Source organism: Herpailurus yagouaroundi, unplaced genomic scaffold (genome assembly GCF_014898765.1).
Source record: "Herpailurus yagouaroundi ecotype Mexico unplaced genomic scaffold, PumYag 108904, whole genome shotgun sequence".
Taxonomy (NCBI): domain Eukaryota; kingdom Metazoa; phylum Chordata; class Mammalia; order Carnivora; family Felidae; genus Herpailurus; species Herpailurus yagouaroundi.
In genome coordinates, this window is record NW_024421679.1 from 11 (window position 1) to 12,775 (window position 12,765).

At 40.3% G+C, this 12,765-nt stretch overlaps 1 protein-coding gene and 1 pseudogene across 1 annotated transcript; both read right to left on the reverse strand.

Moving 5' to 3' along the window:
• Nucleotides 1–5,012: 5,012 nt before the first annotated feature.
• Nucleotides 5,013–6,086, reverse strand: LOC121026467 (ferritin light chain-like; annotated as a pseudogene).
• A 1,489-nt stretch (nt 6,087–7,575) lies between these two features.
• LOC121026466 (maestro heat-like repeat-containing protein family member 9) lies at nt 7,576–11,827 on the reverse strand. Its single transcript, XM_040469313.1, has 3 exons — nt 11,361–11,827; nt 10,713–10,799; nt 7,576–8,308 (listed from the first exon to the last, which is right to left on the reverse strand). The coding sequence occupies exons 1-3, from the start codon at nt 11,700–11,702 to the stop codon at nt 8,153–8,155; spliced, it is 585 nt and encodes a 194-aa protein (XP_040325247.1). The 5' UTR covers nt 11,703–11,827; the 3' UTR covers nt 7,576–8,152.
• Nucleotides 11,828–12,765: the final 938 nt, after the last annotated feature.

The window sequence follows — 12,765 nt, forward strand, 5'->3', positions numbered from 1 at the left end:
TACATGGCCTTTATTATGTTGAGATATGTTCCCTCTAGATGTACCTTGTTGAGGGTTTTTATCATGAATGGACAATTTACCTTGTCGAATGCTTTTTCTGCATCTATTGAAATGATCCTATGGTTCTTATCCTTTCCCTTATTAATGTGATGTATTACACTGATTAATTTGCAAATATTGAACCATTTGCATCCTGAGAAGAAGTCCCACTGGATTGTAGTGAATAATCTTTTTTAATGTATTGGTGAATTCAGTTTGCTAATATTTTGTTGAGTATTTTTGAATCTGTGTTCACCAGAGATATTGGCCTGTGGTTCTCTTATTTTGTGGTTATATTTACCTCGTTTGGGTATCAGGTTAATGCTAGTCTCATAGAAGGAATTTGGAAGTTTTCCTTTCTCTTTTATATTTTGGAAGAGTTTGTGAAGAACAGGTATTAACTTGTATTTAAATGTTTTATAGAAGTTGTTTATGAAGCCATCCGGCCCTGGCCCTTCATTTTTTGGGAGTTTTTTGATTACTGATTTCATTTCTTTGCTGGCTATTGATCTGTTCAAAGTATTTCGTCCTGTTTCAGTTTTGGCAGTTTATATATTTCTAGGAATTTATTCATTTCTTCTAGGTTGTCCAATTTGTTGGCATATAGTTTTTAATAATATTCTACTATAATTGTTTGTTTTTCTGTGGTGTTGGTTGTTAGTTCTCTCTCATTTGTGATTTTATTTATTTCAGTCTTTTTACTTTTTTTCATGATAAGCCTGGCTAGAGGCCTATCAATTCTATTGACCTTTTCAAAGAACCTGCTCCTGGTTTCATTTATTTATTCTACAGTGTGTGTTTTAGTTTCTACATTTTATTACTTATTATTCTATATTCATTTATTCCTGCTCTAATCTTTATTATTCCTTCCTTCTGCTGGTCTTAGGTTTTGTTTCTTGTTCCTTTTTCTAGCTCATTTAGGTGTAAGATTAGGTTGTATATTTGAGGTAGGTATGTATTTCTATAAATTTCCTTCTTTTTTTTAAAATTTTTTTTAACGTTTTTATTTATTTTTGAGACCGAGAGGGACAGAGCATGAACGGGGGAGGGTCAGAGAGAGGGAGACACAGAATCTGAAACAGGCTCCAGGCTCTGAACTGTCAGCACAGAGCCCGACACGGGGCTCAAACTCACAAACCGCGAAATCATGACCTGAGCCGAAGTCGGCCGCTCAACCGACTGAGCCACCCAGGCGCCCCTAAATTTCCTTCTTAAAACTGCTTTTGCTGTATCTCAAATGCTTTGAACCACTGTGTTTTCATTTTTATTTGTTTCCGTGTAATTTTTTATTTCCTCTTGTATTTCCTGGTTGACCCATTCATTGTTTAGCTGCATGTTATTGAACTTCCGTATGTTTGTGGTCTTTCTAGAATTTTCTTGTAGTTGATTTCTAGTTTCACGTGTGATGGTCAGAAAAGATCATCTTTTTTGCATTTGTTGAGACTTTTTTCCTGGCCTCATAGGTGATCTATTCTGGAGAATGTTCCATGTGCACTTGAAAAGAAAGTGTATTCTGCACTTCTAGGATGGAGTGCTCTGAATATATGTTAAATCCATATGGTCAAGTGTGTCATTCAAAACTACTGTGTTCTTATTGATTTTCTATTTGGATGATCTCTCCATTAATTTAAGTGGGGGTGTTAAAGTCTTTTACTGTTAGTGTATCACTATCAACTAATTCCTTTATGTTTGTTATTGTTTTATGTATTTGAGTGGTCTCATGTTGAGTGCATAAATATTTATAATTGTTGTACCATCTTGTTGAATTGTCCCTTTTATTATTTTATAGTGCCTTTCTTTGTCTCTTATTACAGTCTATTTTATTTTATTTATTTATTTTTTCAATGTTTATTTATTTTTGGGACAGAGAGAGACAGAGCATGAACGGGGGAGGGGCAGAGAGAGAGGGAGACACAGAATCGGAAACAGGCTCCAGGCTCTGAGCCATCAGCCCAGAGCCTGATGCGGGGCTCAAACTCACGGACTGCGAGATCGTGACCTGGTTGAAGTCGGACGCTTAACTGACTGCGCCACCCAGGCGCCCCTACAGTCTATTTTAAAGTCTAGTTTGTGTGATCTAAGTTTTGATACTCTTTCTTTTGACATCCATTTGCATGATAAAAGTTTTTCCATCCCTTTGCTTTCAATCTGCACGTGTCTTTAGGACTGAAATGAGTCTCTTGTCTTTTGTCCAGTTTGTCATCCTTGGTCTTTTGATTAGAGCACTTAGTCTATTTCCATTCAAAGTAATTATTGATAGATATGTATTTATTGCCATTTTGTCATCTGTTTTGTGGTGGATTTTGAAGATTTTCTCTGATCCTTTCTTGTCTTTCTTTTGTAGTTGGCTCATTTTCTTTAGTGATATATTTGGAATTCTTTCTCTTTATTCTTTGCATGTTTATCAGTGGTTTTGATATATGGTTACCACTGGTTTGTATATAACCTCTTCTGCATGTCACAGTCTATATTAAGTTGATGGTCACTTAAGTTTGAACTGATTCTTTTCTCCTCTCCTCCCCACGTTTTAGTCATATGTTATCATATTTTGCATCTTTTTATTTTGTGACTTACTTGACTGATTTTTTTTTTTTTTTTTTACAGAAATAGTCCTTTTTACTGCTTTTGTGTTTCCTACCTTCATATTGTCAGTTTTGGTCTTTGCTTTCCACTCACAGAGTCCCCTTTAGTATTTTTGCAGGGCTGGTTTAGTGGTCATGAACTCTTTTAGTTTTTGTTTTCGGGGAAACTGTTTATCACTCCTTCTATTTTGAATGATAGCCTTGCTGGACAGAGCTTTCTTGGCTTCAGATTTTTCTCATGCAGCACTTTGAATATATCATGAACTCCGGCCTGCCAAGTTTCTGTTGAAAAATCTCCTTCTGGCCTCATGGGTTTTCCCTTGTAACTGACTGATGCTTTTTCTCTTGCTATTTAAACCATTTTTTTTCTTTATCACTATATTTTGCCATTTTAATTTTGATATATCTTGGTGTGGATCTGCTTTTGTTGATTTTGTTGGGGAATCTCTGTGCTCCCTGGATCTGGATGTCTGTTTCCTTCTCCCCAAATTAGGGAAGTTTTCAGCTATTATTTCTTCAAATAAATTTTCTCCCCACTTTTTTCTCTCTTTTCTTCTACTGGGACCCCTACAACATGAATGTTATTATGTTTGATGGAGTCACTGAGTTCTCTAAGTCTATTCTTGTTTTGCATAATTCTTTTTTTCTTTTTTCAGTGTGATTGCTTTCCATTACTCTGTCTTCCAGGTCATTGATTCATTCCTCTGCTTCTTCCAGTCTGCTATTCATTCCCTCAAGCATGTCTCTGATTTTATTTATTCAGCCCTCTATCTATGCTATGTAATTCTTTATCATGTGTTAATGGTCTCACTGATGCCTTCCACTCTCTCTTCAAGTCAGCAAGTATCTTTATGATCACTACTTTAAATTTTCTATCAAGCATGTTATTTATATATTTTTTACTTAGATCTGCCTATAACCTTGTCCTGTTCTTTCACTTGGGACAAATTCCTCTGCCTTCTCATTTTGTCTAAGTCTCTGTGCCTGCTTCTCTGTGTCAGAACAGTCAGCTATGTCTCCTGTTCTTGAAGGTAATGGCCTTATGAAGAAGAGGTCCTTAGTGCCCTATATTGTAAGCTCCCTTATTCCCCAGGGCTTGTCACTTCAGGGAGTATCTTCAATGTGTGCTGTGTGTGCTCTGCTGTTGTGTCCTGGCCACTTTATCCTGCAGCTCAATTGTCTGTCTCTCTGCCTATTGTGGGAAGTGTTTGGTCCTTGGCTTGAATGTGACAAGTTTTAACTAGGTGTGCTCTGGTCCGTTTGTGAGATGATACCCATTGCCACCTCTACCAGAACTGAAGCCCTGCAAAACTCTTGGGACAGGAGACTCAACATGGGCAGGGGTTTGGGCCAGCCAGTTTTCTCAGAAAGGGCACCTGCTGGGCTGGGACCAAGCAAGCATGATTGGGAAGGGTGATTCTGCTGGAGCATGGCGGCGGGGGGGGTGGGGGTGGGGTCAGGGCTTCATGTAAGCAAATTAGGTAGTGATTGCGCTGTCCTGGTTGCTGCACATGGGTCTGTGTTAATGCTGAGGGGAAGGAGAAGGAAACGACATCTGCCAGTTCCTTTGTTCATGGAGGGGGGTTTCTGCATGAATGTTGCCTTTCCGGGGCACACTCAGAGAAGAGCAAATAACCTCCTCACTGTGTGCCCCAAGTGCTTTTCATATCACTGTTTCCATGCTGTATGTCCATAGGCTGCCTGTTTGCTTTCCCTCTAAGAGCAGCACAATGTCCTCTAAGCTCTTCTAGAGCCAAGTCTGCTGACCTTTAAAGCTCCAGACTTTAAGCCCCAGTGATTGCAAGAACTCATGAAATTTGGCTCCTCCCACTTTCCGAGCCAATTGCCATGGGGATTCGTCTTCCCCGCGTGCTACCCACTGTGCTAGTCTGTCTCTTACCCTTCTCTTCCACCACATCTCCCTCCCTACCACAGAATTCATGATTTGTTTCTTTCCCAAATGGTGTGTCCACACTTCCTACCATCTTTGATTTGGGCTCTTCTGGACTCTTCTCTACTTTTAGTTGTGGAGTTTATTCTGCCAGTCTTCAGGTTGATTTCTAGGGTACTTAAGATGATTTGATAGTCACCTACTTGTATGTGTTGGACAAGGCAAGCCTAGGGTCCTCCTACTTCACCCCCATCTTCCTCCCTAAATCCCACCCGTCTTCTTTTGGTGGGGGGATTCCCACTCATCTAATTATTATTATTATTATTATTATTATTGCTGCTAAAAGCTTTATCGTTTACATTTGGCCCATAGCTTGGGAGAGGGCTGCAGGGTGGTTAAAAAGCTGCCTAGTGGCTGCAGGAAGAGGCTCAGGCACAAGCCCTCGCACCAGGGGGATGCCAGAGGGGCCCCTCAAAAAGGCTGCTGGGCTCCAGAAGCTCTTAGTTATGCTTCGGGGTGAGGCTTTTTAAGAGATACTCGTTCAGCCCAGCCTGGGGGTCAGCCAGCCTATGGAGGTTTGTCAGGTGGTCGCCCATCTTCTTGATGACTTTTACCGCTTCATCGAGGAAATGATTCTCTAGCAAGTCACAGAAATGGGGGTCTGCATGGACAGAACGCAGGGCATGCAGACCCAAAAGGGGCTGGTTCAGGCTCTTCTACAGAACCAGGGTGGCTTCCATGGAATCCAGGGTTTTACCCCCACTCATCTTGGTATGGCTTCTGCATGTTCTAGAAGAGGGTGTGGCTGCCACACTGGTTTTGCATCTTCAAGAGACGCTCAGTGCCCTCCCACTTCTCCTCAGCCAATTCTTGAAAGAAGTGGCTTATGCCTTTAGAGCCACATCCTCATGGCCAAAATAGAAGCCCAGAGAGAGGTAGGTGTAAGAGGCCCACAGATGTCTGTTGACCAGGCAGTTGACAGCGGCCTCCACCTCTGTGGAATAATTCTGATGAATCTGGGTGCTCCTGGTTGATCGGTAATAAGGAGTTAAGCTCAAAATAGGGTATCGGCTGGTCCTGGAAGCAGAGGGTGGCCAAGAAGATGGCTCCAAAGGTTGCAACTGGAAAAAAGTTTGGAGAGTGGTTGGAGGCTGATAAAAGGGGCGCCCCTGAGTCTGTTCCATCCAAACACTGTTGAAGCAAGAGAAAGATTGGCAGGACCACTGGTGCGCTGCCCCACCCATCTCTCAAATGCTGAAAGACTGTGCCAAAACAACAAACCCAGGAAAAGTCTTTCTGTTAATGATATAAGATGACACAATTAACTCACGTTTCTTTGCCTGTTTGAAAATTGAATAGTTTAATTGAAAGGACAAATATTCTTTGAGTGTGGAAGTTCTTCACCCTGATAGGCACATAGGTCATAGAAGGGGAATTACTACAGGAAAGAGTATTTTTTATAGAATATAAATGGTAGTTTGGATTATTTAATAATACAAGGGCCACTGAGATTCTGGAAGGTATAGAATAGGGTAATTTATTTTTTTATGTTTATTTATTTACTTTTGAGAGAGAGAGAGAGAGCAAGCGCCCACAAGTCGGGGAGGGGCAGGGAGAGAGACACAGAATGTGAAGCAGGCTCCAGGCTCAGCACTATCAAGTGCAGAGCCCGAAGCGGGACTCAAACTCATGAAGCATGAGATCATGACCTGAGCCGAAGTCAGACTCTTAACCAACTGAGCCATCCAGGCACCCCAGGATACAGTAATTTATGAAAGAAAAAAAAAGTCTTTCCAGTGAACAGACAGCATGTGAGCACAGAATAGGTAGTTACATATAATTAGAGAAGGGCAAAGCAGATCTTCACTGATTATCTACAATGTGTCAGACACACAGATACAGAGACAAGGCCTGGGGGAAGCCTAGTTTTTAATTTAATAATGCATTCATCTGTTTTATTTAATATATTTGTCCTCTCTCCCCCATTAATTTCACTGACTTAACCATGTTTAGAGGACATTATCCTAAAGAGAAAGTTAACTTAATAAAGTTTTATGCCTGCTTGACTATGACGAACTGGTTGATGCTAGCTTAGCTTCTATGTTCTGGAAAATGCTGGTGTGCTTCCACCTGCTGGTCCTTAGTGAACACTGCAGAACAAAGTAATCCGTTACCCTATTTGACTTCTCAAATCTCAGTTGTAAGTAGGGACACCCAATTTATGACAGGCTTCTGCACACATGTGAATTTACAGATTTATTTTTTTAACAGTTGAGGGATGAGATGTGTGTAGGGGAGAATGAACTTCATGAACATAATCAAAATTGAGAAGAGGTGATAGAAGATGACAAAACTCCAAAATGTCATACCTGCTACCTGAGTGGAACTCACTAGAATATAAATGAACAAGTATATGTATACTGAATACAAATGCAAAAGCAGACAGCCGCTCATGAATAGATCTTGGTCAGACAGTCGCCATCAAAGACTTGCTGAGCGCATGAAACATTTAGAAACTGTTCAGAAAACAGGCTGGAGTTGCGAACTGCACTTAATCTCAAGCCTTGCTGCAAAATTTTGAATGACTAGCCTTTCAGACATATGAACGGACAACCAAGCCATTTTAGAAATAGAAGGCTGCCTTCCCTGGCCAGGCAACCAGAAGATTGAAGCAAATCACTCCATCTCTCTTTTGAAATAGAGAATTAGCTGATGCAAAGAACATCCTGGACTGCATTTCCTCCTGTAAGTAAATTATGTTACCTTCCAAAGCTGATTTTAAACAAAACAGTAAAAATTCAGGTATATTGTAAAGTGTATCTAGGCTTTTTGTCTCAATATGTCAAAAGCTCTCTGTATAAGAGGTAGAAAATGGGTACGTGAAGGTGTCATCACGAATGTATGTTTCTGGCCCCCTTTATTCTGAACTCCTGAATGATTCAAACAATCAGGTGAGCAATTAGAAGACTTATGTTTAAAAATCACAGTTAAGAATGAGTTTCAAAACAGAGACTGGATACACGCTATCCAAAAGGGAGAGAAATGTTCATAGACGGCAAGGATTTTTAGAAGGCAAGGAATGATGTTATTAAAAATACAGAAAACCCCAGTAAATACTGGCACTTATGAGATGCCTGTTTGCTTTCCAGCTGAAAGGCAACCGTTAGAAAGTCCAATCACATCCCAGTGTTGGTGAAGGTGTGGGCAAATGATTACTCTAATATCCACAGGAATACAAACCGGAGGATAATTTTGTAATGCTAAAACTGTAACCTATCTATACTCTTTGATCTATTATCTTTCTAGGCATTTCTAAGTGAACAAGCACTTGAGAAAAGATAACCATTTGTATATTGTTTGAAGTAGGAAAAAAAAACCAAATATACCCGAATTTCCATCTATAGTTAAATTACAATACATCAAAACTACGGGGATATATGCTTTGGCTGAAAGAATGAGATACACTTACATACATTGCCATGAATATATCTGAGGGACATATTGTTCAGTGAAAAAATCGAGTTGCAGAGCCATGTAAAATCACGTAGGATATTGACTCTTCTCAGTATCCCAACCTGCCCGCATGCTCATACCAAGCAGGCATTTAGAACTCTCCAGCCTCAAGACTTGGAAGGCAGCACTACAGAGACTCAGCCTTCAGGAGCGGGTGGCGTATTGCACTGTCACTTACGTATCCCCTGACTTTCCTGGAGGCAAAGCTCAGCACCCTGCTGATGACCACTATGGCTCTCTCCTGCAGGTATGAACTGTCTTCATTCATCCACATGGCCATGTCCTGTGGGAAACACAAGAATCACCCTAGAGCGTGGTGTTTCCGTTTCTACAAGTCCCCTCCTTTTAGTCTCCGTCTCCACCATGTCAAGGGTCCCCGGGGGGCTCCTGATTATGTCACATCTAACCTACATTGCTCTCAAAAAGACGGACAACCGGCTAGTTGTATGCTGCAAGCTATCTAGCACACTTCATCTATTGTAGCAACTACACCTGGGTAGCATGTTACTAATGTTATTTGTTTGTTTTCTATTTACTATGATATTTTTAATTTAAATTCCAGTTAGTTAACATATAGTGTAGCATTGGTTTCAGGAGTAGAATTTAGTAATTCACCACTTACATGTACCACCCCGTGCTCATCCCAGTAAGTGTCTTCCTGACTGCCCCTCACCCATTGAGCCCATCCCCCCACCCACCTCCCCTCCAGCATGGGTTGTATGTTACTTAATTCTATCCAACGAGTCTTTACTAATGTGCAACCTAACGGTCACTTTGTCAGTCATCATAAAGAGCTTAACATGAGGCTGTGATGGGATTATCCGCTGCTTCTCCTCTTTTTCTTTCAAAGTACTATCCTCTCTCTTTAATCACAGGATCTGACTTTCTATTTTAAAAGAGAATTGAAATGTCATCTGATCCTGAAATGTCATTTTACTCCAGAATTTCCTCTGCAGATTCAACACTCAGTTATTTTCTGGCTCATGGGTGCAGAAAATATTCCTGGAGGCAGCTCAGTTAGAAGGTTCTTGCTAATTTTGATTCAACTCCATCTTGCTATAACTTCTATTTGTTCTAAATCTCCAGATGCAGGGACATATTTACAAGCTTGGGAAGGGAAGAAGACTGCCTATGCCTCACATGCCAGCTACCATCAACAGATTTCTTAAGGCACTCTGCTGGAGTCCATGGAATTTATGCTAAATGTCCTCCTTTCACTTGCTCCTATTGTGTAAAACTGGTCTGAAGTCCATTTCCCAGGGCAGAAGAGTCTAAATCCCTGGAGGTCAGTCTCTGCCTTTTCTACGTGTGGGCTTTCAGCTTTTTGAGGATCAAGACAGTTTCTAGACATGGAAGGTATAAGAGCAACATGGCTAAGTACCAGATTACCAAGTTCGAGTAGCTCCCCCTTTCATGAGCATTGTACATACTATTCCTCCTCTCTTCTGCTTCCATTTCCTTATCTGCATAATGGGGGCGGGAGGGATGATGGTAACTTCCTCATAGGTTTATTGTAAGGATTAAATGAAATAACCCATATGTGAAGTACTCAGCTTAGTGCCTGATGTAGAACAAATGCTCAATAAACAATGGTTTATTGGTTGAAAGAGCATGCATGGGGAAATAGTTCTAAGAATGGAATAATCACAACTACTTTAAAGGGCTGTGAGGTGAAATTTTTAAAGTACACAGAAAATATTTGGCTTAAATTAGGCACAAAGGAACTCAGTAGATTTTATTTTTCCTCACATTCCTTCTTGTCTTCATAGATACCAATTCTGCTTCTTGACTTGAACGTATTTTATAGTTTGCACAGACTCATAATGCTCCTGGTAGAATCAGTCACTCTGGTTCCCCAGTATTTTCAGACAGGTTCCCCTGATGCCATCTTGCTAGAAATGCACAGCTAAAGGTCGTCAGATATCCTGAGCAGTCTCCTGTCTCTGACTGAGATGTTAAAAACAGTGAAGTCTTGATGTAAGTGGGGTTTGGCGCAGCTGTTACACCTTCCTCTGTTAGTTATCATGGTGTCCATGAGGATGGGATGCTCATGGGATTCTCCAGTCCCAGGGCTGCGGGGGAACAAGCAATCATATAGACACTATCGAAGTATGATTTAATGTCGCACGAACCTGAAGGTGATTTAGGCCAGTCACCCTCTCCTCTCTGTTAACCCATATTGGATTCACTTTTACATTGCCACATAACATTTGTCTTAAGTGTCTGGTGGTGCCATCCTCCCCAAATTGCATTCTTTTTTTTTTTTTAATGTTTATTTATTTTTGAGACAGAGAGAGACAGAGCACGAACGAGGGAGGGGCAGAGAGAGAGGGAGACACAGAATCCGAAGCAGGCTCCAGGCTCTGAGCTGTCAGCACAGAGCCCGATGCGGGGCTCGAACTCACGGACCGTGAGATCATGACCTGAGCCGAAGTCGGACGCTCAACCGACTGAGCCACCCAGGCGCCCCATCCCCCAAATTGCATTCTTAAAAGTGTGTCTCTGTAATCCAAATAAAGGGAAGTGATTTCATTTGGGGGATATTTTACACCTTCGGAGGAAACAAAAGATCAGCCACCAAATACTTGAAGAAGATGCAAATATGACAAAAGGGAAATGATTAGTGAAATACAGTGAGCTCTTTTAAATTTCAGACCAGAGAACAAAAGTGCTTGCTTTCCCTTTACCTTTAAGATTTGCAGTTTGTAGAGGTCTTTAGACACCAAGATGAGAAGAGTGTCTTCATACATGTTTAAAATATTTTGATATAAATTCTGAAAAACAAAAATATTGCACAAACAGTCGGCCAGATAAAATTAGATGTAATTGTACTCCACGTCTATAGTTTTGTGTCCCAGGGTCCCGAGTTCTCCCCATACACTGAAGGTAAGAAAGGAATGAGGCAAGCTATAGAGATGGGACCTCACGCAGTACAATGTGCCATGAACCGCTCCCCCATCTTACAAGGCAGGTGCGCTGTGTAGCTGTGCTGAGAAAATGGAGAGCAGAGGTGTTGTTGACCTTACTGTAGGGCTCTTCCTCTCTCCACCTTTCTTTGCTCCTCTTTTCTTCTTTGCAGCCTTGGCCCATAAACTCTGTCCTTGCTAAAACAATTAACCTAAACTCTCTTCACTCATTTGTTCTCATAACTCCTATACAATCCATTAAATCCCAAGGATTGTGGAATTCACAAGGAGTCCAGAGGCACTGGAATAGACTGTTTATTATATCTCAAAAGAGTGAAGGAGGTAGCAAAGGGCATTTGGTGCAAGGGCATTTGTCAGGATTGCTGTGGTGCATAACAGTGCCTCTTCATAACTGAAGCGGAGACTTACCTCTATGTCCTCTTTGTCATCTTCACTGTTCCCCATTTGCCTCACTTTCTCAAGACTTGGAATAGAAAATACTTTTTTAAAGGATGACTCTATTATCTTCAGTTGGGATTCAAATTGCAGTGAGGGATCTACAAAGCTAGTGAGAAAAAAGGTACAATTATTCAACAGAGAAGATAACAAATGCAACCTAACTTTGGTGGCTCGTCCTTGGGTCAGAGAGAATGTGCTAGAAAATGAGACCCAGCTCCTGGCTTTATATAACATGTGGACTTTTAAATATTCCCATAAAAATGACAATGGCACTGTAAATATAAAGGAATGAATTTCTTTGTAAAAAATCATCTGTAATCAGTTATTTAGAAACCAGAATATATTTCTCCATAGACATAATAATGTAAAGAGTGGTTATATTTCCAGGCAAGCCCACAAAGCCATGCTGAGCTTTAGTTGAAATGTATTACTGCCACATTTTCTCTAAACCACCATACAACGTTTCTCACATTTAATATTTCTGATACTATGGGGTTGCATCCCTCCAGTTATTGGCAAAAGAAACCTGCCCATCAGCAGTTAGACAGATCAATTATGACATAATTGTTATTCCTTTGATATATGTGATGTGGATAACAGTCCTTCCTGATTTTTGGGGAGGTGAAAATGTTTTCTTATTTTTTGAAAAGATGGTCATATTGATGGTAAGGCAGGAAATTTTGTGCTGGATTCGGAATATCTTTTCTCTACTGGACAGGAAAATTGAAATATCTAATACCCACTGTTAGAAATGGAAGCTCTTAGAATATATTAGATCATTTTCAAATCTTGGGAAGATTAATTTGACTTCTTTATGGTGTATGGATGATCAGACTCTGAACAGACTCCCAACAAACAAAAGCTCAGGACCAGATGGCTTCACAGGTATATTCTACCAAACATTTAAAGAAGAGTTAATAACAATTCTTCTCAAACTTAACAAAAAAAAAAATAGAAGAGGAAGGCAAACTTCCAAATTCATTCTATGAGGCCAGCATTATCCTGATACAAAACCAGATAAAGACACCACACACACACAAAAAAGAGAACTACAGGCCAATATCTCTGGTGAACATAGATCCAAAATCCTCAACAAAATACTAGCAAATGGAATCCAACAATACATTAAAAATATCATTTATCACAATCAAGTAGGATTTATTCCCTAAATGCAAAGTGCTGTTCAATATCTGCAAAGCAATTAACATGATACATCACATCAATCGGAGACAGGATAAAAACTATATTGATTGTTTTAATAGATGCAGAAAAAGCATCTGACAAAGTATAACATCAATTCATGATAAAAACCCTCAACAAAGTACATCTAGAGGGAATATATCTCAACATAATAAAGGCCATGTATTAAAAACCC